The 25,646-nt window shown below is 39.0% G+C and overlaps 2 protein-coding genes and 1 non-coding gene across 25 annotated transcripts in view; all 3 read left to right on the plus strand.

Moving 5' to 3' along the window:
* The window catches only part of CHD8 (chromodomain helicase DNA binding protein 8), a 56,527-nt gene extending 49,407 nt beyond the window's left edge, over positions 1–7,120 (plus strand). For 13 of the 19 annotated variants that reach the window (XM_081506724.1, XM_081506728.1, XM_081506735.1 and 10 more), the window contains 6 exons: positions 43–194; positions 1,185–1,487; positions 2,504–2,617; positions 2,805–2,984; positions 3,363–3,479; positions 6,144–7,120. In XM_081506724.1, the coding sequence (XP_081362850.1) occupies positions 43–194; positions 1,185–1,487; positions 2,504–2,617; positions 2,805–2,984; positions 3,363–3,479; positions 6,144–6,710 (1,433 nt within the window). In that variant the 3' untranslated portion in view covers positions 6,711–7,120. The remainder of the gene's footprint in view (positions 1–42; positions 195–1,184; positions 1,488–2,503; positions 2,618–2,804; positions 2,985–3,362; positions 3,480–6,143) is intronic. The other 6 variants (XM_081506731.1, XM_081506732.1, XM_081506740.1 and 3 more) reach the window with 1 other exon arrangement.
* Positions 2,212–2,320, plus strand: LOC145515978 (small nucleolar RNA U6-53/MBII-28). Its single transcript, XR_014061169.1, has one exon. It is a non-coding gene; the product is annotated as a small nucleolar RNA U6-53/MBII-28 (small nucleolar RNA).
* Positions 7,121–8,243: 1,123 nt separating the features above from the next.
* SUPT16H (SPT16 homolog, facilitates chromatin remodeling subunit) overlaps positions 8,244–25,646 on the plus strand; it is a 36,886-nt gene continuing 19,483 nt past the window's right edge. For 2 of the 5 annotated variants that reach the window (XR_014058668.1, XM_081506766.1), the window contains exons 1-7: positions 8,244–8,401; positions 21,711–21,803; positions 22,134–22,304; positions 22,929–23,081; positions 23,628–23,774; positions 24,178–24,329; positions 24,938–25,110. Coding sequence is in view for 4 of the 5 variants with exons in the window: in XM_081506766.1 (XP_081362892.1) it covers positions 8,336–8,401; positions 21,711–21,803; positions 22,134–22,304; positions 22,929–23,081; positions 23,628–23,774; positions 24,178–24,329; positions 24,938–25,110 (955 nt within the window). In the remaining variant the exon portion in view is untranslated. Of the gene's footprint in view, positions 8,402–10,182; positions 10,290–10,792; positions 10,885–21,710; positions 21,804–22,133; positions 22,305–22,928; positions 23,082–23,627; positions 23,775–24,177; positions 24,330–24,937; positions 25,111–25,646 lie in introns of all 5 variants that reach the window. The other 3 variants (XM_081506769.1, XM_081506768.1, XM_081506767.1) reach the window with 3 other exon arrangements.

Raw genomic sequence — 25,646 nt, forward strand, 5'->3', positions numbered from 1 at the left:
TCTTCCACCTTTGCTCACATGTTCTGTGTGATCGATCCCTAGCTGCTGATCGGTCCCGCTCAAAGCTCTATGATGAAGAGAGTCTCCTGTCCCTCCCTATGTCCCAAGATGGATTCCCAAATGAAGATGGAGAACAAATGACCCCTGAGCTTCTGCTGCTACAAGAAAGACAGAGAGCTTCTGAGTGGCCCAAGGTAACAGCCTCATTACTGGACATGTTGAGTCTGAAAATATAGTGTGATACAGCCACTATGGAGAACAGTATGGAGATTCTTTAAAAAACTAGGATTAAAACTACCATATGACCCAGCAATCCCACTACTGGGCATATACCCTCAGGAAACCATAATTGAAAAAAGACACATGTATCCCAATGTTCTTTGCAGCACTATTTGCAATAGCTAGGACATGGAAGCAATCTAGATGTCCACCAACAGATGAATGAAGAAGTTGTGCTACATATATACAATGGAATATTACTCATCCATAGAAGGGAACAAAGTTGAGTCATTTCTAATGAGGTGGATGAACCTAGAGCCTATTGTACAAAGTGAACTAAATCAGAAAGAGTAAGACAAATACCGTATATTAACACATACATATGGAATCTAGAAAGATGGAACTAATGAAATTATTTCCAGTGTCGCAATGGAGACACAGACATGAAGAACAGACTTTTGGTCACAGTCAGGAAGGGAGAGAGTGGGATGACTTCAGAGACTAGTGTTGAAACACTAGTTAATATACATTACTATAAAATAGAAAGCCAGTGGGAATTTGCTGTATGATGCAGGAAACCCAAAGCCAGTGCTCTGTGACAACCTAGAGGGGTAGAGTAGGGAGGGAAGTGGGAGGGCAATTTAAGACGGAGGGGACATATATGCCTGTGGCTGATTCTTGTTGATGTATGGCAGAAACCGTCACAATACTATAAAGTAATTATCCTCCAATGAAAAATAAATTTCTAAAAAGAGTGACATATACAGAGAACAAGTAGATGGTTCTAGGTTTCTTTGATTATGTTTAGTGGTACATGTTTTTTCATGAAGCTCTTACCGGTTGACTTTGGGATCTGATATTCTTACCTCACTCTTGACATATAATTTTTACTTATCTTGTTAATGATGGCACTATTACTTGTCACAGGATCACATGACTAATTGATTTCTTTTTCCCCCACTCAGGATCGTGTCCTGATAAACCGTATTGACCTCGTCTGCCAGGCTGTACTCTCAGGGAAGTGGCCTTCTAGTCGCCGGAGCCAGGAAATGCTAACAGGAGGAATTTTGGGGCCAGGCAACCACTTGCTGGACAGTCCCTCATTGACTCCAGGAGAATATGGTGACTCTCCAGTCCCCACACCACGAAGTAGCAGCGCAGCTTCCATGGCAGAGGAGGAAGTGTCTGCAGTCACCACAGCAGCAGCTCAGTTCACCAGACTTCGCCGAGGCATGGATGAGAAGGAGTTTACGGTTCAGATTAAAGATGTAAGCTGAGCATTTAGGCACTGGGAAGTGAGGAAGGAGGCTGTAATTCTTGCTAGCTAGTTTTACAAACATAACATTAATATTAAGCTCATTTGGTCAGCTAACCTTAAAAATGAGAAGAGGGAAAAAAAATTAGAGCTCACAAAGATCCGTTGAGGAAAAGTCATTTCAGTAAAGGAAGGGATCTTATCTTGACTTGTGTGTCCTGTGTGTGGTTAGTCACTCAGTAGTCTCCGACTCTTTGTGACCCCATAGACTGTAGCCCGCCAGGCTCCTCTGTCCATGGGGATTCTCCAGGCAAGAATACTGGAGTGGGTTGCCATGCCCTCTTCCAGGGGATCTTCCCAACCCAGGAATTGAACCGGGGTCTCCCGCATTGCAGGTAGATTCTTTATCAGCTGAGCTACCAGGGAAGCCCTTGTATCTCCTAGTGGCTAGATTAAAAGGGTTCTTTTGAGTGGCTTGCTTGTAGATCCTAGAAACCTAGTTTTTAAAAATTGAAATCAAATTGTGGAAAATCTATTAAAATGATACTCAAGTGTTATGGGCCTTATTGAGTTAAAAATAGAAATTATTCCTACTGAAATGAAATCAGTATTGTTTGGAAAATGGGTGGAAAATTTTCTTTTTCCTGATGCTGTTCCCTAATGATCCCTAGCAGGTGGTCATTAAGTACTCAACAAGAAAAATGTTCTAGTTACGTGACGGGAATATCAGGATTTTGCCCCTGTGATGAGTTGCCATGCTAATTCTGAGACACCAGGTAGGGGATTTTTCCCTGCATTGGGTGTTACTGAGATAAATTCTACTTCTCTTAAATCAACCTGAGGGGCACTGAGTCAAGAAATGAAGTCTTTGTAAGGAAAAATGTATGTCTTATTGTATTTCTAGTTTGTATCCATTAGTCAGATGGCCTTCCTTCTCACCATCATTGAACCAGAGGATTCCCTCTAAAGTTAATCTTTATTTTAAAAACATGCTATGTGACGTCTTGGGTGGGTGGGGTGTCTTTCTAGGAGGAAGGACTGAAGTTAACATTCCAAAAGCACAAGTTGATGGCTAATGGAGTAATGGGAGATGGACATCCTCTTTTTCATAAGAAGAAAGGGAACAGAAAGAAGCTAGTTGAGGTAAGTGGTAGAGAAAGTCTTTAACATGATGATTAGATAAAATCTTTCTGTTCCTGGTAATTGATGAAGGCAGTTGGGATTGAGGGAGTAGAAGATACTATTTTATGGCTACCATTGGCTCTGCTACCCCTCCCTCCCTACTCATAAGAAGAGTATGTGCTCATGGGGGTGGATTCTGGGTTTGCAGCTGGAGGTGGAGTGCATGGAAGAGCCTAATCACCTTGATGTGGACCTGGAGACCCGGATCCCTGTCATCAATAAGGTGGATGGTACTTTGCTCGTGGGTGAGGATGCCCCTCGCCGGGCTGAACTGGAGATGTGGTTACAGGGTCATCCAGAGTTTGCTGTCGATCCCCGATTTCTAGCGGTGAGTGGCAGTTCCATCTAGCAAGATTTAAAGTCATTCCCCTGATATTTAAGCTGTGTGAGAGGGAAGAAGCATGCCCTATTATGTCATTGTTTCTGCATCGGCAAAGTAAGAGTAATTATCCTCTGTCTTCCTATTTCACAGAGTTGTTGTGAGGATCAAAATAATGTTCCAGAACTTGTTAAACTAAATGCTAGGCACTGAACTAGTATATAATCACCTAAGTTTTTTGGAGAAGTCTGCTTAATGGCAGTTTTCCACTAGGATTAATCCTTTATTCACACAATAAACATTCGTGGTTAGAGTAGACACTAGTACCTTAATTATTACTCCAGGAAGTTTTGGTCTTTTAGGATAACTGCAACTTTTCTCTTGTAGTATATGGAGGATCGCAGAAAACAGAAATGGCAGAGATATAAAAAAAATAATAAAGCAGAATTGAACTGTTTGGGAATAGAACCAGTACAGACAGCTAACTCTAGGAATGGAAAAAAGGTGAGTGAAACTGAGATATTACCATTCTGTTCCCATACTAGATATGACTAGAGAAATTATTTAATGTTGTTTCTTTTTTTCCCCTGTATGTTTGAGAAAATTTATCCTCAGTTCACAAAGAAGCCATAATATTTTTATTGATATTTTTATAGTCCTGTAGTATCCTCATCTATAGAAGAGCATGAAATTCTAAAAGCTAACTTTAACACTTCAAACATATTAAAATGTAAGAATTAGTAAGACATGTTAGAAAAGTCAGTGCTTTATCCTGCTCTTCTACTGACCAAGGGATTTTTGGCAAACCCTTTTAACTTTTTCAATTTGTATATCCTGAAAAATTGAAGGTTTGGGAGCAGATAATCTCTTAAAAGTTTTATATTTTAGAAGTGATTTGGGAAATTCTCTAGCAGTCCAGTGGTTAGGACTCTGCGCTTTCACTGCTGAGGGCCTGGGGTTCATTCCCTGATGGGGGAACCTGCAATTTGGAACCTATTAAAACAGCCATGTTTTAATAGGCTTCTCAATGTAGAAGTCGCTCAGTCATTTCCAACTCTTAGCGACCCCATGGTCTGCAGCCTACCAGGCTCCTCCGTCCGTGGGATTTTCCAGGCAAGAGTACTGGAGTGGGGTGCCATTGCCTTCTCCACTTTCCCTTTTCACTTTCATACATTGGAGAAGGAAATGGCAACCCACTCCAGTGTTCTTACCTGGAGAATCCCAGGGACGGGGGAGCCTGGTGGGCTGCCGTCTATGGGGTCGCACAGAGTCGGACATGACTGAAGCGGTTTAGCAGCGGCAGCAACATAGAAGATGTTGGGAATCATTAATAATATGCCAGTAATGGAAAAAGACAGGAAATCATGTTCTATAGTTTATAACAATTTTGGTCCATGATTATTCCATGATTTTCAAATGTACTTTTACTTTTATATGGTTATAGATTTGGTGGATTAAGAACCCATAATCCTTTCCATCAAAAATATAACTGCAAAAGTTTCTCTTGGCAATGTTTGCCTTACTTTGGACAATAGTTGTGTAAATATAAACATATAAATCAGGGTTTGGTAAACATTTAAATGGATTAATACTTTGTATACTCACTTTAATCATTCCCCTTTTGATCTTCTATATACGTCTTTATATGTATGTGGTATATATATATATATATAAAACCACATGGTTTATCTTTTAACAAAATTTCCAAATGAAATATATCTATCATTTGCATTTAACAAATTCTGAGAATATTATTTTGCCCATAATATATATTTATTTATGAGGTGAATTTATAAGGCTTATTGTTTTTATACTGGGTGAAAGTGGTTTCATACAAATATTGTTGCCATGGAAGAATGTTTTATTTTTCTCTTATCCTCCATGGGCCCAAGGGTATAATAAGCAGAGTAGTTGATATGGGAGGCTGATGGCAAGAAGGCTGATACTGTCTCTGTGTTTAATTTAACATTATAGAGCAGCCTGTAAAGAAGGCTTTTTTTCCAGGATTACCTATTTTTACTTCAAGTACTTTTGCTTTTCTTTATAATCAGTTGTTAACTCTAACAAAGAAAAAGATCATAGCAAATCACAGAAAATTATAATGTGATTAGTCCAGTATTCTTACTGCAGAATTGATCATGTATCTAGCACTGTATTATTATTGCATTACTAATGTGATTTGGTGCTATTATGTGAAAGTGTGTTAGTTGCTCAGTCATGTCTGACTCTCTTTGACCCCATGGACTAGCCTGCCAGGCTCCTCTGTCCATGGGGTTTTTTCCAGGCAAAAATACTGGAGTGGGTTGCCATTCCCTTCTCCGGGGGGTCTTCTTGACCCATGGGATGGAACCTGGGTCTCTTGCATTGCAGGCAGATTATTTACCATCTGAGCTACCAGGGAAGCCCTGGTAGTTATTATAGTTAACATTTTAAAAGCCTAAAAAATTAAGTATTGAGATGTTTGTAACTGTCTGAGTTTAATGCCAGTTTACTCAGTATTATACTTAGGTCTAGTAATGTTCCAGCTTCAGTGAACTAAACCAGAATTTATAGTGAGCCCATTTACATGAAGCAATTCAAAATTCAGTGGATATGTAAGTTTATTATAGTGTGGAAAAAAATTATTTTAGTAAATTTGCTAAGGAGCTACCCCATAGTCTTTTTGGTGTTCTAGACATCCAGACTCTTAATCTGGTCTGTCTTTTGAGTTTACCCCATTCTGATGCAATAATGAAGGATAATATTGTATATGTCAGTATGGTTGTGCTGTCCTTCACATGGTAAGATCATGTGAACAGTCCGCCATCAGGAGAGCATACTGTACAAGTAGTGATTGATTCATTGTCTTACTCAGGCTTATTAACAAAAGTAAGCAGTTTTGAAATGGTTGGCCAGAGTAAAGGTACAGTGTAGTCGTGGGAAAAAAAATCAAAGCTCTGGTTCAGGTGAGTGTCAGTGTCAAATCTTTGCTTTTAGCTTCAGCATCATAATGTTTCAACCTGCTACATCCAGCTTTACCTCGTCCCTATTACCATCAAGTCTCTTTGGACTATACTTATTTTGCCCCTCCTAAAGATAGTTCAGTGAAAAAGCATTTGCAAGCTAGGACTCTGTTGACTTCTGTTTTGTTTTTTCTCCCTTTTACTATCTTCTGTTCCTCCTTCCCAGGGTCATCATACTGAAACTGTGTTGAACCGGGTTTTGCCTGGGCCTATTGCACCAGACAGCAGCAAGAAGCGGGCCCGTAGGACACGACCAGACCTTTCTAAGATGATGGCCCTGATGCAGGGTGGAGGCACTGGGTCCCTGTCTCTGCATAATACCTTCCAACACAGCAGTAGTGGCCTGCAATCTGTGTCATCTCTGGGTCACAGCAGTGCCACTTCTGCATCTTTGCCTTTTATGCCGTTTGTGATGGGTGGTGCAGCATCATCCCCTCATGTAGACTCCAGCACCATGCTTCATCACCACCACCACCACCCCCACCCCCACCATCACCACCATCACCATCCAGGCCTGAGAGCCACTGGCTACCCTTCTTCACCAGCCACTACCACCTCTGGTACTGCCTTGAGGTTGCCACCACTGCAACCTGAGGAGGATGAGGACGATGAGGATGAAGATGATGATGATGATTTATCTCAGGGCTATGATAGCTCAGAAAGGGACTTCTCACTCATTGATGATCCTATGATGCCAGCCAACTCAGACTCCAGCGAAGATGCTGATGACTGAAGACCCAGCATGGTCCCCATTGCTTGGGTGGCTGCTGTATTTCATTTACTCTGGCCCTTGGACTATGGAAACGTGGGAGGGGCAGGGGAGATGTGGGGAGACCCAGGACTCCAGGAGGTGAAAAGGCAAAAGAACACTTGTACCTGATTGCTTCCAAATTTGAGAGGATTGGGTGGGTAGGGGAACTCCTAAAATAATACATGATTACTTCCTCGGTTCTGGGGAAGGAAAGGAGACTAGAGCAGCCAATGTGCTCACCCCTCCCTAGACACCTCCATTAACCACAGACTATGTAGCGCTGGCACTAGCCTCTGGCAGAGCCTGTTCCTGACCGAACTGTGGATACAGCTGGAGGGTCAGGAACTGTTACCTTCCTTCCCCTTGGCATTAATAAATTTAAGTTAATCCTTTCCCACTCTTCCCTCGTTCTATATTTGCTCAAACCCAATATAAGTATAACCAGTTGATGTTCATGAAGGGTAATTTCAACACCACTTTCTTGAAGTTCCTTACTGTTAATGTGTGAAGTTACCTTGGATAGGGCAGACAAGTCATCCGTACTCCGTGAATAGCTTGTATATAAGCGTAGGCTTTCCACCTTGCCAAATGTTCTAAGCTAAAATAGTAGGCAAAATGTTCCCAGATTCAAAATCCCAAGTTCTCAAAGAGATGAGAGAAGAATTTCCATCAAGGCCCACGTACATTTTGTTTTGAACTGACTGAAATTGTTTCGGGGAAGCCGTAAAAATGGTGTCACTTCATGAACTGTGGCAAGGGGACTGGCTGACTGGAAGGATGCTGTCACGACGTGGGCTCGCATTTGTTTCCTATGACTCCTCCCCTACCGTCCCAGCGCTCAAATGAAGCCTGGGCATTTAATTTCCCTTTCAAAGGCGAAGTTCTTCCCCCGTAGCTCCGGGGTAAGTTGAGTTTATCCGCAGGGTAGGCTCCCTTTTACCAGCTTGAGCTCCCTGTCGGCCTAGAGCCCCTAACCCAGCGTCCTAGCACGGAGGATCCTTCCAGGCCTGGAGCGGCAGAGGCTTTTGCTTCCCCACGTTTTCTAGGAGAGAAACAAACCCAGTTATGCTGTAGGCTTCCCACTCCCACCCCAGATCCCGCTCTCCGTTTTCCCTTCCTTTGCCCATGGGTGGGGCCATTGCACCCGCGCGCGGCAGTGTGTGTGGGGCGGGGCCGGCACGTCAGGGCTCCCGCCTCCTCAGTGCCCAGCCGCCGCCGCCGCCGCCTCCACTCGGAATCGGAGCTCCTGGAGACCTCGGCCCCGGAGAGAGTAAGGGCGGGGGCAGAGCATCACGTGATGACGTCGACTCGCGTGCGGCTGTTGCTAAGTTGACAAGAAAACCCCGCGAAAATCTGGACTCTTTTTGCGTTACACGTTTTGTTGCTTTCCCTACTCTTCCTTTCTCTCCTCCCCCTAACCTCCGGAGGAAGGACTTTTTTTAAAAAAGAATTCGGATCGCTGCCGGGACCCGGAAGCGGAAAGGGCATCTTTGAGGTCGATACTTCCGGGTCACTGGGAGAGTGCGGGATTCCGGGGCCGAGAGAGGGTGGCGGAGCCGGGACTTCGCGTGATTCTCGGAACCCGAGGAGAAGCGGCGTCTGTGGCTATGGCTGTAACTCTCGACAAAGACGCTTATTATCGACGAGTGAAGAGACTGTACAGCAATTGGAGGGTGAGATAGATCCCGTAATTTCCCCAGGGAGCCCCCCTTTGCCATCCCATAATAACCCCGTTTCTCGGCGCCTTTTTTCCCCTTTCTGTCAGGAATTCCCGGGTTCAGGGTCGTGCGCATTTAGTTGCTCCAGGATCATTCACTGCAGGCGACCCCAAGCGCCGCCCTGTAGCAGGGAATCCCCCCCGTAATCACCTTAGCCTGCGGCCACCACCATCTTCCCCGCGTGCCTGCCCCCGTCATGCATAACAGCCACCTCTCGTAGTTTCTTCCCGCCCTAGAAGAGGCATCATCATTCTTCCCTCCCACTCCGTGATCACGTCTTGCTGCCCCCTCCTGCAGTGTTCATACACACCCACGCACTCGCTCTGTCCTTCTAGAACCAGAGTGTTGTGCCCCAGGTCCCGCCAGAATTACAACCATTTCGTCAAGGATGGATGGAGGGGCCAGAAGGATGCGAATCGGGCTCTTGGCGTTTACCATTTGCGGGGCTCTTGCTGGAGTTAAAAAAAGACATTGCTCACGCGCAACCGCCTCCTGTTCTAGGCCCTGCCGTGGGTAACACAGAAATCTAACGCTGAAAACCTGCAGGTTTTGGTAATGCAGAAAAACGATGTGATGCCTAAAACCTTATTAGTTTTCTCCGTGGTTGAGGATCCAGGGCATGTGTTTAGAAAAAAAGCTGTTACAGTTTCTAGTGTAAGAATTGGGCATTTTTGATTGCTTGAAAAAGTCCACAATTAAAATTTTATTTTTGTGATGGTAAGTTATCAGTTCAAACATTTGATTGCATCCTGTGGTGTCTTCTGAGCTATCCAGCTGAAGTATGACCTCTGAACTGTTGTCATTCAGGGAAGATAAAGCTAAAGGGGGCTTTTTAAAACCTGAAGAGCATCCTGACAAAAATGATCAGTTCTGACTTCAACATTGTAAATTGCCTTTGAAACTGATCTACTAAAAACTAAGCTATTAGAATTGATCATTTGCCTACCATTCATACTAAAGATTCCTGTGCAAGTTTTACCTTTTGAGCATAAATGCATTAGATGATTGAAAATAAAATGGGTTTTATGCATTTTATATGCAAAACTAAGGACTATGCTAGACAAAAGCTGAACATAAATTTATTTTTTTAAATTTTATTAGTTAGTTTCTACCAGATGTTTTTATAAGTTCTCTCACTGTCATGTTTTAAAGTTTGAACGTGATCCATATTGGAAATACTTCTCTAAATGCCCAGCTATTTCCTGAAGATTAATTAAAGTACTATGATATGAGTGATAATCAAATGCCTGCTCTTCCACTCATAGATTCCCCAAGTCACACACCTTTGCTGTGGTGATTGTTTCTAGTCCCAGTGATTCAGAAGTTGATAAAATAACCCTATCTAGACCATTCCTTGGAGCTAAAATTAATTTAGAGCTCAAAAGTTTCCATACATGGTAGATGCAAAGCATGAGACTAGGGAAATACTTGAGGCCTAAAGACCCATTGGTAAACTCATTGTCGATGACAGTCTTTAAATCCATGAAAGTTAAGTTATTGGCCTCATTTTTTTGTTTGTTTCTCAAATACTAAAATTTGCCTTGGCCCTTCTATCATTTGAAAGGAGCATGTTAAATGATAAGATCCTGATCTTACAAAGTTACAAGCCAATATAAAAATGTACTTAGCAAAATTTGTGTCATATCATTATGAAAAATCTTATTTGAATAGACTTCCCTGTAGTAACTGTGCTTAGACCCCACCTGTCGAGTTGCTTTATGCATTGTTTTTTCCAGGTTACAGCACTTTCATTCCGACCTGCTTAACCAACGATCGTAGTTTCCGGAAGAAGTTCTGGTTGCTTATCCTCTTAGGTGCAGCAGGAAAATAGTGAAATATACAGGTGCAAGCTATATTTGCTTTTCTACACTTATTCCTTTTTTGAGTAAGAAAATTGGCCTTGAAATAAGAATAACTTGTAGTTAACTATAGAAATGCCAAACCTTGTGTTGTCCACTCCCATCTTCAAAGAAGACAAAAATTAACTAAAAAAACTAGTTTGGGCTCCACATCCATTTGTAAGTTTTAAATACCCTTAAAACATTAGTCTTACAGAATTGTGTGGTTGCTTGTGGTAACTCCAGTGCTGTTCACACAACTACCTAGAGTTGTAGAGCACGAAAAGGCTATTTTTTTTTTCTTTTTTAAAATAAGAGTAGGAACTAATGTGTTTCCTTATTTATCTGCAAGTTGAGTTTAAGGTACATTCTGTGAGGCTATTGTAAATAAGATATATCTCTTAATTACAATTTTCATAACTATGTCCCCAAAAGAGTTGGATTATCACACACTTCCTTTTTTGAGTAGAAATTTCTCAAACATTAAACCTTATACCTGAGTGAATAGTATCATTTTAGGGATAAGACGATGGGCTCAGTCAGAAATGAAACAGGAGACCTGCCGTCGTGACTGAAAAGTATTACTTATGGACATTTGAGGTTAGTAGTGCTGCCTGTCTTTTCTTTTTTTTGAAAATGAGAACTGCTACAAGCAGAAAGAGTTTGCAGCACCTTTCTGTCTCTGCATTAGAGAACCCTCGGTGGTGACACTGGGTCGTGAGCGTGAGCTTCTTCCCTGTCTTCTTATACTTACCGGGTCCTTATTGAGAGCTTCCCAGTCTTTTCATGACTGTGATTGTTCTTAACCAAGTGATAGGATTAGTACTTCATGGGGGTACAAGTAGAGAGGTTACCCACCATCCTGGGATCCCGGCTGCTTTGAGAACTGAGGGGAGATTGTATCCATGCACACCTGTAACTCATTTGAGACCTAACTCTTGGGACATGCTGCTATGTGTGAACCTTGACTTCAGTCATCTGCCTTTTAACCTAAAAGAATTCCATAAAAAAATCAGAATGGTAGCTGTTTTCCAATGGAATGCTGATCCATTGCATTCATTCATGTGGCACTACACTACCCATCAGGACTGGGGAGGTGAGTGGTCCCAGCCTTGAAAAGGAAGTTTGTGCCTATGGAGGAAACTAATAACCTATAGTGTCAGTGTTTCTCTTGAGTGGTGATTTCTGGCTCTTTGCTGATTTTTGTTGTGGACAAGTTTCTTGTTCTGGATTGCTCTCTAAGACCAGGCAGTGACTTTTGTGGCTTAGGAAGGTTCTTTGAAACATGGGCAATTTTCATACTACATTCAACAAGATGACAGTTTGCTTCTACCCATCTCAGTTGCTTATAGCTCACTTACCTCTGGAGTGAACTAGAGAAAGATTTAAATAGTGCTTTAGTTTCTTGAGTAAAGAGGAAGGCTAGATAGAAGTAAATGCCTGGGCAGGTTGAGATTCATTTATTCTTTCTTACTCATTTTTATTTATTTATTTGCCACTATTAATAAGTGCGGTGCCTAGAATGTAGTAGGCACTCATTAAATGCTGATAATTTGATTTTTGAGCTTTCATGCATCCCCTTCTTGGTTTGAAGAGATTTTTATGGAGGCTGTACTTAGTGTGATTATAAGTCTTGCCTTTTCTGAAACTGTCTACCTGTGTAATTAATGGCATACCTTTTTATTCTCAGCATTGTATCAGTTTGGGTGAGTTAGCTTGGTATCCTTGGTATAACTAGAGACTTAAAAAATGTTTCCTCTTTTAATGCAATACCCTTTTGGTTTCAAAGGAAGATAGATGTTCCTCTGCTGCAGTATTTCCCCAACTTTTATCATTCAGATACCACTGTCACAGTTTTTGCTGATTCCTTACCACTTGTATTATTGATATTTACCTTGCATTTTTTAAAAAAAAATCCGTTTTAGTCATGTAATACATACGTTTTAAAAAACCAAATAGTTCTAAAAGCCGTAGCATAAGAAACTGTCACCTGCCACAAAAGCACCCACTTTCCAGTTCTTCACTTCCTTTCATATTTTAAAGTAATATCTATATACTGCTATCAATATTTCTTGGTTTATCAGTTTTAGATATTAACTCTTATTTTGGTAGAATTATGATTTAAATTTAACTTACATTGTAACATTTCAATTTCCCTTCCTCCTGATACTTCCTGTAAATTTCTTCTTGACATAGTTATGAAATATTTCAACCTACAGAAAGGTAAAAGAAATTTCCAGTGAGAACAGTGAGAACTCATGTGCCTCCCCCACCTAGTTTATACAATTAATATTTTTATCATACTTGCTTTATCACATATCCATCCCCCGTGATTTTTTTTTCCACACTTTTTAGTAAAATCAGTTTACATTGTTATACTCATGTAACTATTTTCACTGATGGGTGAGGTAATAGAGTATAATTAAGTTCCTATTAAGTTTTCCTGGCATTAATGATTACTTCAGTTTTTCTCCTCTTTTAAATGTCCTTAGCCTTAATTTTTTCCTGTAGATCTGTCATAATCTCATCAGTCTTTTATTCTAAAATTATTTTATTCTGTTTTTGTTTTTTAACCACCACCACCCCCTCAACCTTACATTACTCTTCTCTGTCTGTGCAGGTTGCTATCCAGTCTGTTGAACCTTGGAACTTCCAGTGTCCCCTATATCCAGCAGTCCATGTCATGATTTTTTTTTTCCTTTGTTTTCTCTAAGAAGTTCTTAGGAAAGGATACGGAGAATAGATGTTTCTTGAGCCATTATGTGTCTTAAAAAGTTTTATTCTGTCTCTACTTTTGGTTAATAATAATAGTTCAGTTAGTATAAAATTCAAGGTTGAAAATCTCTGAGAATTCTGCTCAGAATTTGTCAACTGTTTGTCAGCCTTCAAGCATTCAGTATTTCTTTTGAGAAGGGTGATGTGATTCTATTTCCTCTTCCAATATATATGGCCTATTGTTCTCTGTAAAACATCTCTTTATTCCTCATGTCTGATATTTCACTGCCTTGGTATGAGTCCTTTTTTTTTTTACCCTTTGCATTGAGTTGGAAAGTGGGGGCCCATTTTAATCTGAAGACTCACATCTGTCAGTGCTGGAATTTTGCATTCTTTGAGCATTTTCTCCCCTCCATTTCCTCAGTGATCTGTTCCTCCCCTGCCCTCCAGAAATTCCTATTTAGTGGGGTTTAAAACTTTTGGCTTAAATTTGTTATCTATTTCATTTCATTTTCTATCTCTTTATTGTCTGCTTCCAGATGCTGTTTCTTAACTTCATCACATTTTATTGATTTTTTTTCCTAATTCTTTCTTATCCCCTATTTTTTTCTTGTTTCATGGATATACTAGATTTATTTCTTGTATGGGGGGTGTTTTATTTTTATTTTCTGTCCTCTGCCATGTCTGTTCCCTCTGGATTTCTTTGCTTTCTCTCTTACGTGTTGAACACTTCACAAAAATCAAATTGAGCGTTGGCTACTCATTTGTATGAAGAATACGGTAGTAAGAAACTGGTGGGAAGCTCTGCGTGAATAGGGTCTCTCAGCTAGTAGAGAGGTTATGGTAGAGTAAATAGGTTAGCTTCTTCTCTGGAGAACCCCCTAGATACTGGCAGTATCCTGAAGTATTTTCTGTGAATTTGGTGGTGACCAAAGAAAAACCCTCTAATTCTTGTCTTTGGGGCAGTTGTCATTCAAAAAAACAGACTTTCTGGAGGAGGAAATGGCAACCCACTCCAGTTTTCTTGCCTGGAAAATCCCATGAACGGAGGAGCCTGGAGGGATCTCAGAGAAGCAGACATGACTTAGCGACTGTGCATGCACGCACAGGAAATGTGCTCTTGGCATTTATTAAGGTGAGAGAAAGAAATGGTCAATTGAAAGACAATTGACTATTTTCTACCAAACAGTGTTTGAACTAAGCTTCTGTCTTCTTATTTCTAAAAGTAACTACATTTTAAAAGTCTGCTTAGAATTCAATGCAAGAAAAATTTCTGCTAATAAAATTGCATTCTATTAAACTAAGAGAACAATTTAACCTACTATTTCCATTTCTGAGACTCCTAGGAGTCTCAGAATTAAAATGTTTAATTTCTGCTATGATTCTAAATACCTACATGATTATTAGGTTCTAGCCTAATAATTTTGAATTTCGCTATTATCTCTGTTTTAATACCAGAAGCCACCTCTATTTGTGTTTTGATAATACAGAATTTATGTTAAAGTCAATTAAATCATTGACTCAAAAAAAAAAACCACGACTTTCGTTGAATTCCTCAGCATTTATTAATTGCCTTCTGCTGGACCTAGTATCTAGAGCTTTTTGAGCCCCTTTATTCAGAGACTGCATTAAGTCTTTTTGTGGGAGGATTAGTTGTCGTCTCAGGGCTTCTATGAACTAGGGACTTAAGCTTGCTGACCAGACTTCTGTTCTTAGCCCTGAACTTAACCATGTATGATATGTCCCTTTTCCCTTCTCTAGTACTTGGTGCCTCCTGAGTCCTGAACCCATGAGGGCTTTACGAGATACACACACTTAACATCGATATCTTCTGGCTAAGAATGCTTATCAGGCACTTAGTCCTTTACCAGTCTCTCATCTTCCAAAAAACTCTAATCTTAGTACATAATGCTTTCCAAGTCTGTCCGTGTTGTTGGAGATGGAAAAATTTCATTCATTTTTAATGACTGAGCATAGTATTTCATTGTATATGGGGTGTGTATATACACCCCATATCTTTATCTATTCATCTGTTGACGGACACTTAGGTTGCTTCCATATCTTGGCTGTTGTAAATAACGCTGCAGTGAACATTGGGGCACATACATCTTTTCAAAGTAATACTTTCATTTTCTTCAGATGTATACCCAGGAGTAGAACTGTTGATCATATGATCGCTCTGATTTCTGTTTTTGGGGAACCTCCGTACTGTACAGTGGCTGCACAAAGTTACATCCCCACCAGCGGATGAGACGGGTTCGTTTTTCCCACATCCTTGCCAGCATTTGTTATTTGTATTCTTTTTGGTGATAGCCATTCTGACTGGTGTGAGAATATCTCATTGTGGTTTTGATTTGCAATTCTCTAATGATTAATGATGTTAAAATTTTTTCCTGTGCCTGTTGTCCGTGTGTGTCTATTTTGGAAAAATGGTCTTCTGCCCATTTTCTAATTGGGTCATTTGGTTTGTTTTGATAGTTGTGTGAACTGTTATCTGTTTTGTGTGTGTGTGTATATATATATATTTTGCTCATATCATTTGTAAATGTTTTCTCCCATTTAAAAGGTTTTCTTTTCATTTTGTCAGTGGTTTGCTATGCAAAAGCTTTTAGTTTAACTAGGTCTCATTTGTTTATTTTTGCTTTTGTTTCCTTTGGTTTAGGAGAGGGATCCAAAAAAATATATTGCTATAATTTATGTGAGAGTGTTTTGCCTGTGTTTCTTCTACATTTTGGTCTTTAATAATAATGATGGCAAACATATAGTAGTTACTATGAGCTAGGCACTATTCTAAGTATTTCATACACATTTGCTAGTTTATTTCTCACAGCAACACTTATAGAAGTGAAGTGTAGGAGATTGGAACACAGAAAGGTTGGGTCACAATAAGGGGTGAGGTCACGGCTTCAAGCTCAGGCAGTCTGGCTTCAGAGTGAGCCCTCACCCAGTAGGCTTACTGTCTCTCTAAATGTAGAAGGCAGAAAAGTTAGTCAAATGATCCTAGGTCTCCTTGTAGATAAACATCAGGAACATCCCAGAGAAATTCATTTTTATTTTTAGGACCCTAATGAAAGTATGCTTGCCTCTGTTCTTTTTTTTTTTTTTTTGCCTTTAGAATTTTTCTTTATTTTCTGTTAGGAAAATAGTATTGTTTGACTGTAGGGCCACTCATTTAGTTTAGATTTACACTTGCAAAATGAGAGGATTTTTTTTTTTCCACGTAGTGATGCTTTTTGGTGCTTTCCAATGCAAAAAATAGAGTCATTCCAAGCATTGACAAAAATCTGTGATTTGATTTTGTCTCTTGCTTGGACGTTCTGGTGGAGATACAAAAAGATGTTGATGTAATCTGTTAGAGAGGTCACCAAATAACCAGTGTATGAATAACTAAATTGATGTTAATTTCTTCGGTTCAGTTCAGCTCAGTCACTCAGTCGTGTCCAACTCTTTCCGACCCCATGAATTGCAGCACGCCAGGCCTCCCCGTCCATCACCAACTCCCGGAGTTTACTCAAACCCATGTCCATCGAGTCGGTGATGCCATCCAACCATGTCATCCTCTGTCGTCACCTTCTCCTCCTGCCCCCAATCCTTCCCAGCATCAGGGTCTTTTCCAATGAGTCAGCTCTTCACATCAGGTGGCCAAAGTATTGGGGCCTCTGTTCTTTTAACTGAAAGAGACATAGGTGGTAGAAAAGTATATCTTTATACTGTTATAATAATTGTATCCTAATGAAAAATATCCATCTTAATATGTGTATTTTAATTAGACTTTCAGCACTTCTTTTTTCAAAAGCCTAAATCATCATTAGTGTGAGAATTGCCTGTGTGTTTGTGTGGGAGTTTTGAGTGTGCTAGGTCTTGATTGGGGGTTTTGAATATGATGATGCATACTGCAGCTAAAGTTTTATCATGAGGTTTACTGATTACATACAGAAAGTGCCTGCTCAGTAAATACTGTTCCCATCTGAAACACCTGTTTCAGCAACACTTGACTGTTAAGTGGACCAGACAGACTGGAAAGTGGGAGAATTTGGTGACAGAGCGGATCGGGTGGATGTTGAGAGTCTGCACACCAGGAGTCACTGCTGTAAAATGGTTCATCTCAAAAAGGGAGCACAGGAATCCTGAGTCCAGATTTGACAAGGGCCCAAGTCTGAGTCCTAAAGCTCTCCCAAGCAGAAGGGGTTAGGTGGTAATCTGGGGCTGTTTAAACAGCAGAGTTGAGCCCCAGCTGTCTTGAATAGTCAGTGCTTGGAACTGACTGTACAACTGATCCTGAGGCAACAGCAGCTAGCCTCACGGCCTTTTTTTTTTGCCACCCCCCTACAGTATTTTTTTGTTATGCATTTAGTTGTTTGTTTATTCATTTATTTTTTGGCCGCACTGTGCAGCATGTGGGATCTTAGTACTCTGACCAGGAATCAAACCCATGCTCCTTGCAGTGGCAGCATGGAGTCTTGCCCACTGGACCACCAGGAAAGTCCCCCACTCCAGTATTTTAAAACAAATTCCAGGCATAAGTTAATCTGAAAATATTTTAGTATTGTATATAATTTATTAAAATGTTACTGTGGGTAACATGTTGTTTTTGTTTAATTTGTGTTTAATTGGAGGATAATTGCTTTGTAATGTTGCATTGGTTTCAGCTGTGCAACAAATGAATCAGCTACAAGTATACATAATAACCCCTCCTTCTTGAGCCTCCTTCCCACCCCAGCTCCCATCATGGAAGTTTTACAAGTGGGTTATTAATCTCCCACAGTTTCAGACTGTTTCAGATTTAATCTGTATAAGGTACTTATACACCTTATAAGATTTGAAAATACAAAATAGTGTCCAAGGCTTTGCTGTCAAAATTGTTGACTTTATTGTAATCCTTTTCATTGAATCACATTTTAAGAAAAAACTTTATTTAAATTTATTATCTTTATTTATTTAAATTCTGCATTTATTTCTCCTGGTGTTTATAAAGAATAGTCAAAAATATTTTATGAAATGGTCAGAGCACCTGGGTTCCAGGAGAGATTAGGATTCATCCTTTCACCTTTTTGATGGACAGTAGAAAACCAGACATATTAATGGAAATCCTTGAGATTTGATGGACTGGTTTCCCATATTGTCATAAAAAAGCTGAGTACATAGGTCTTTTTTCCTCTCTTCCTATTTTCAGTTATATTGAGATAACTTTGTATGGTTTTCCTGTTATTAATGATTAATTATGTAATTATATTCTTTGTATAACACTAACTCAATGGACATGAATTTGAGCAAGGTCTGGGAGATAGTGGAAGACGGAGGAGCCTGGTGTGCTGCAGTCCGTGGGATTGCGTCAGACACAATTTAGTGACTGAACAACAACTTTTAAAAAATTTATTACTGTGTATTTTGAATTTTTGTGCATGGTGATATCCTTTGTGGAAAAATTTCGACTAAGATTTTAAGTATCAAAAAATACTAAAAGGGACTTTTTGGTTAGTTTCAGTGGTATTTTACATATTGGTAGCCAAAACGCATAAATATAGGGGAGTACCTGTTAATTTGGGGGGGTATCAAGGTACTAGTAATACTGTTTCCACAGAATCCCATGTTTACTGAAGAATCGGAATGTACGTAGCAAAGAATGGAGGAGAGAATACCTGATGCCAGAGTTAGTGTTAATCCATGTCAGGGATCACAGGACAGTGGTCCCCAACTCTGATAATAGGGCCCCTTTACAGTCTTAAATTATTCAGCTCCCCACAAAATCTTTCTTTATATAGGTTTGATCAAGTATATAAAGAAATTTGGCTTTGTACATAACTAAAGTTGGAGAAGGGAGAAATTTTAATAAACTCTTCAGATAACTATGGATATTCTTTGTTAGTACACTAAAACTCTGGAAGTAGTTAATCGTTCTCTCTCTTTTTTTTTTTCCTTTGGCCTCTTGGCTTATGGGATCTTAGTTCTCCGACCAGGGGTTGAACCTGGGCCCTTGGCAGTAAAAGTGCTGAGTCCTAACCACTGGACTGCCAGGGAATTCCCTGGAAGTGGTTATCTCTTGAAAGTTAGTTGTAATGTGGAATTTAAAACCACAACAGTGAGCTTTTCATACTCAAGTTACGATTTTGTAACATCATCCACTGGTTATTTGAAAAATATTGTTCCCTCAGTTGTATACATCTGGTAAATGTATACGCTTCATTATATGATGTTGGAGAATTGTGTATGTTAATATTCTGCTGATATCATCAGAAAAGTTCTTGAATAAGTAGAGAAGTTGTCAAGTTCACAATGGTGAGTACAGGGTTTTCCAAAGTTTGATTTCTGTTTGAAGGCTCAAATTTCATCATTAACAACACATTTCTTTCATTTTCCTTGAAGTGATCCTCACTTCATTCATTTTCAAGAAAATGTATGCTAGATATCCAAGTCTGTTTAAATGGCTAGTTTAATTTATTACTGAAATAATTGAATTGATACAAGTGCTTTTCCTTGAGACAGCTGTCATACTTCATTGTACACACAGAAGTGCTTTGGATGTGCTTCCCATTTCTTTACACAGACTATTAAAAAGACATATATTCAAGGGTTAGGATTTTATAATATTAGTCATTTTTACTGCATCAAGGACATTTTTTAAGTGAAACTGGCTTTTTTTCCATTCTGTTGAGTGTGTAGTAGTGATGAACATAGCTTGGTGCCACTACCTTAATTTATGCTAAGGCAGTAGCAGTTTTAATTACTTTTGCATCATCAGTGGGAACTAATGATAAAATCTTACCAACCTGAAGGTAAACGTTTTCTCAGTGAAAATCAGTGAGGGAATGCATACGATTACTATATAGTAACTCCTTCGGGTTATGTATTTTGTTTTGCTAGAGAAATGCAGCAGAACCCTCAATTGCTATTTTATTTGGATACTAATTGGCATCCAGAAGTCTTAAAATGTGGAAGAGTCTTAAATAAACTTTTTAAAAATTGAGATATTACTGATTTATAGCATTATGTATGTAGGTTTTATTTTGTTTTGTTTTGGCCATGCCACATGGCCAAATTTCTTTCCCAAAAGAAATTGGGATCTTAGTAGGATCTTAGTTCCCCAACCAGGGATTGAACCCAGTGGAAGCTCAGAGTCCTAACCACTGTACCACCAGGGTATTCCCTGTAGATATTTTTCTTGACTTTATAGGGAAATCAGAGATTTGACCTTATAGCTCACAGTTACCAGTGGTTTGGTCTTACACAACAGTTCAGGAGTAGCTAATGGTTGGAGGACTCACAGATCTCAATTTCAGGACTTAATACAAAGCTGCAGTAATCAAAGCAATGTACTAATGTAAAGGCAGACATGTAACTCAGTGGAATAGAATTGAGAATCCAGAAATAAACCTTCACATTTACATCGTTTGATTTTTGATGTGGTGCCAAGACAATTTGGGGGCGGGAAATGAGGTTAGGCCCCTTCCTTACACCATATACAAACTACTCAAAATGAAGCATAAATGTAAATATAAGAGCTAAAACTAGAAAACTTCTATAGAAGAAAGTATAGTTATATCTTCGTGTCCTTGGGTTAGGCAAAGCCACCTTACATATGACATCAAAAGCACAAGAAAAGAATTTGGACTTCTTCAAAATAAAAAAGTTTTGTGCTTCAAAGGACAACATCATTACCAAAGTGAAAGGAAAATCCATTGAACGGGAGAAAAAAATGCAAATCGTATCTGATAAAAGAGACTTTTACGTATAAAAAGAATTCTTATGACTTAGTAATAAAGCAATAACCCAGAGTGGGAAAAGGATCTGAACACACACTTCTACAAATAGGTATACAAATTGTCAGAATCATGAGACTGGGCGCTCAGTCAAGATCATTGACCATTATGGAAATACAAATCAAAACTGCAGTGAGATACTTCATACCCATTGGATGGCTATAATAAAGTTTAAGTGTTGGTCACCATGTGGAGAAATTGGAACCCTCACACATTACTTTTGGGAAAGAAATTTGTGAAATAGTGCAGGCACTTTAGAAAACAGTCTTGTGTTTCCTCAGAGAGTTAAATATAGAGTTACCATATTCCTAGCAATTCCTCACCTAGATATATACTCAAGAGAAGTATGTGCACACAAAAACTTACTAATGTTTGTAGCAGCATTATTCATAATAGCCAAAAGATGGAAACAACTCAAATATCCAACAGTTGAATGGATACAATGTAGTATATCCACATAATGGAATATTACTTAGCAATAAAATGTAATGTTGTATTGATACATGCTAAAACAGATGAACCATGAAAGAATATTAAGTGAAAGAAGCCAGACACAAATGCCATGTATTATGATTCCATTTATATTAAGTGTTTATAATAGACAAATCCTTAGGGACAAATGAGATTAGTGGTCGCTAGGACTGAGAGGAGGTGGATAATTATTGCTAATGGGTTTTGGGGGGAGAGATGAAAATGTTCTGAAATTAGATTGTGATGGTTGTGTAACTGAATACACTGAAAACCACTGAATTTTACACTTAAAGTTGGTGAATTATATATGAGTTTTGTTTCAGAAAGCTACTTTAAAAAGAGAGTAATGACTGTAAGGTTGACAAGTATATATGTACCTTAAACTTTGAATTTCCATTAGGAAAAAATTATATGTATCTTGGATATATTCCTGTTGTGCTCGTATGAAAAGAAAATGACCAAATTACCTACTCTGCCTTTCAGAAAGGAGAAGATGAGTATGCCAACGTTGATGCCATTGTTGTATCAGTGGGTGTTGATGAAGAAATTGTTTATGCCAAATCAACTGCCTTACAGGTGAGAAGTTTACAGCAGTGTTTAGCCCTGAGAGTCATTGAATCAGCTACTGTTCAGTATGGTAGCCACTAGCCACATTAAAATTTCAGCTCCTCAGCCCTAAGTCTCAAGTACTCTGTAGTGGCTATCATGTTAAACAAAGGATGTGTAGAATAGTTCTTTCATAAAAAGTTCAGTGAACAGTACTGACTAATCTCATTTCATTGGAACCTATATCCAGGTTCTCACAGTACAGGATTGTTTTGAAGTTAATTCCAGATACCTTATTTCATATGTATAAATACATTGATTTTTTTTTTTATCTGTTCACACTGTTGTCTTTTCCCATAGACATGGCTCTTTGGTTATGAACTAACCGATACTATCATGGTATTCTGTGATGACAAAATCATTTTTATGGCCAGCAAGAAAAAAGTGGAGTTCTTGAAACAGATTGCCAACACTAAGGGCAATGAGAATGCTAACGGAGCCCCTGCCATCACACTACTCGTACGAGAAAAGGTCAGAACTAACAAAGAATTCGTGATAAAAAAATGTGAAAGAATGTTTAAAAGTAGTAAACAGAAAAGCCTTCAAGGAATTTAAAAATACAAGGGGAAGATTTTAGCTGTCATTTGTTAGAAAGAAAAGAGTTCAATAATCTATCAGTTAGCAGTAACACAAATGAGTAATGAAATTATGGTGAATACTAACTTTATCCATTCTTGAGAATACTTCTCTGAGTATCTTAATTAGAACAAAAATCTTTAAATATCCTTAAGGAAAGGTGTACCTCATTTCCAATTTTTATCAAATGTAATCTTTTTTTATTATATTGCCCACCTGACTGAAAGATTTCTTTTCAGAATGTTGTTCACCTTTGTATTTCAGTTTCTTAGCTCTTCCTGAAGTAAAAAATGGTGTTCTCAGTTTATGTCTCACTTCACTTAAGCATATAAATATATCCAAAGAAATTTTGTGTAACCTTTTGGTATATTACTGTCTTCCCTAAAGAAATAGGTAAGAAAAGGGGAGATAGAATTTATTTCTTTCCATAGTTTAGAATATTCTCTGCCTAGTACTAGTAGAACATAGATGTCTAATTCTGAAACTAAACCCCTTTTTTTTTCCCTGTGGCACTGACAGAATGAAAGTAATAAGAGCAGCTTTGACAAAATGATTGAAGCCATTAAAGAAAGCAAGAATGGCAAGAAGATTGGAGTGTTCAGCAAAGACAAATTTCCAGGAGAGTTCATGAAGAGCTGGAATGACTGCCTCAACAAAGAGGGCTTTGACAAAGTAAGAATATTCTGGAAACAAGCACACTGAGAGTTGAAAAGACAAAATTGTGAGGGGCTTTCACAACTGATAGTGCAGAGACTTTGTTTTGGGAAAGCTGTATTCATTCATATTTCCATTTTCATTTCCTGTGGCTGAGTGTAAACCAATTGACTTTTCAGCTAGGAGTGAGGCATTCAGGAGACAGTTCAGCTACTCCAGAGGGAAATTGAGGAAAATCTCTTGTCCAAAAAAATTTTTTTCTTTTCTGTCTACCTTCTTCAGCCTTTACAGAAACTTCAAGAGAGGCATTTACATTTACACTTTAAATGATGAGTTAGTTCATTGCCTCTTAGAATATACCAATGACCTGGTAAAGAGTTCTTTCAGATATTTATTCAATCCAAGAAGAGAATATAGAGAATATTTAGATATTCTGCAAACTGCTGATGAGTAGTTTGCTAAATAACCAGACATAGTCACTGATAATATTTGAACCAGGGGAGAGAGATTTCTTTAGCAGTTCTGTGTCTGCATGTTAGGAACTGTTTATCCCTTTGACTGCAGATAGACATCAGTGCAGTTGTGGCCTATACCATTGCTGTAAAGGAGGATGGAGAGCTCAATCTAATGAAGAAAGCAGCTAGCATCACCTCTGAGGTCTTCAACAAATTCTTCAAGGAAAGAGTCATGGAAATAGTTGATGCAGATGAGGTAAATTGGGGGTGGGAGGGTCTTTTTACTGTTTTAATGAAGTGAGTCCCTCCCATGCAGTGTTTTTTAGGTTGTGTTCAGTTTCCTTTGGTAGATAAGTTGGTGGTGTGTAATTGTGCCAGCTCTCTTTGAGAACAACTATAAACGTCCACTGTAGTTTCTGGAGCTTACCCAGTATGTCACTTGAGAATTCTTTGAATAGCTGCAAATTCCACATGTTTTCTAAATTTGCTTTTGCGTGTACACCAGTATGTTATCTGGTGCATAAACCACTTCATAAGACTTCTTTGGCTTCCTATATGATATCAGGATATATGTTGTCTTCAAGTGGTCATGTCCAAAAACCCAACACCCTTTTGCCACCCTAAAGTAAATACCGGTTTATTTCTGGGTCTTTTTGTAGAAAGTTCGACACAGCAAACTGGCTGAGTCTGTGGAAAAGGCCATAGAAGAGAAAAAATACCTAGCTGGAGCAGACCCTTCTACTGTGGAAATGTGTTACCCTCCTATCATTCAGAGTGGTGGCAACTATAACCTCAAGTTCAGTGTGGTGAGGTGAGTATGAGAATTTCAAAATATAAAACAACCAGAGCACTTCAGCCTTTGGCCTATTTTTTCTTAGACTCATTCTGGGATTCAAAAAAATAGGAAGAGAAAGAATAACCATTAGCCTGCCTCCTGCATTATCTTCTTGTCTTAGTCTATGTATAGTTTAATTTTATTTCACATAGTTATCCATTTCTTACTTGAGTGTTTGATTGTAAGCATTTTCCAGATGATTAAAAGTGACAAGAAAAAAATGCAAAACATGTTTAAAAAAATAGAAATCTTGCTAGATATATCATAATTATTCCCCTTCTAATTTTTAAAAATACTGTAAAGAATGCTGTTCATCGGGGCTGCTGGAAAGGTGATGGCTTACCATCATACTGTTAGATTATAATGCATAAAATTCAGTATAACTTTTGCATATTTGGGATACAACTTTCCAGAGCCTTTATAAACTGACTTGGTTTTTTTACAAAAAAACACGTTTAGGTCATTTTTTCTGCTTCAGCTTTGGGATATAGCAGGTCAAAATTGTGATTACAGATGTGTATGCTAGGTATGCTAAGGACTTCACAAGTTTGTGTAATGAGATGCTTTCTCCCTTTGGTCTCTAGTGACAAGAATCATATGCATTTTGGGGCCATTACCTGTGCCATGGGTATTCGCTTCAAATCTTACTGCTCCAACCTTGTTCGCACTTTGATGGTTGATCCTTCTCAGGAGGTTCAGGAAAATTACAACTTTTTGCTTCAGCTGCAAGAGGAGCTGCTAAAGGAACTAAGACATGGTAATGTGTGCTTAGATAAGGTTTAGAAATTATGTAACAAAAATGTAGCTTTCGTGGGACTGTTTTAACCCTGCGGCTCTTGTACTGTAAATAGAATTAGATTTTACTAACCTCCAATCATCCTAGCATTTAGTTCTTCAGTGTACTTTTCTTTTATGCAGGAATGGTTACTGCCTAATGGTTACTGCGGTTTTATATTGATGTTTACAGAAACCTCTCAGACTGGTTAGGTCTCTATGATCAGATCTTCATCAAATACCATGCTCTTACTAGTTTTCTTTAGAAAGTTCTGAAAAGTAGTATCTCTCCCAACAGACTATGTAATGTTAATCCTATATTGAATGAATACCAGGAATCTTAGTTTTAGAGCAGAACTAATGATCCCTGCTGAGCAAGCTACTGCCTACTTAAAAGCAGAGCATTTGGCACCTCTTTTGCCTTGAGACTCCTCACTCCCAGTTGGCTAAATGGGACTTTATGTTTATGACTTTTAAACAACTTTGTAAGCCCACTTAAACGTTTCCCAGAGCTTCCAG

This window comes from Giraffa tippelskirchi, chromosome 7, assembly GCF_054371585.1.
Source record: "Giraffa tippelskirchi isolate mGirTip1 chromosome 7, T2T-mGirTip1v1.2.pri, whole genome shotgun sequence".
NCBI lineage: Eukaryota > Metazoa > Chordata > Mammalia > Artiodactyla > Giraffidae > Giraffa > Giraffa tippelskirchi.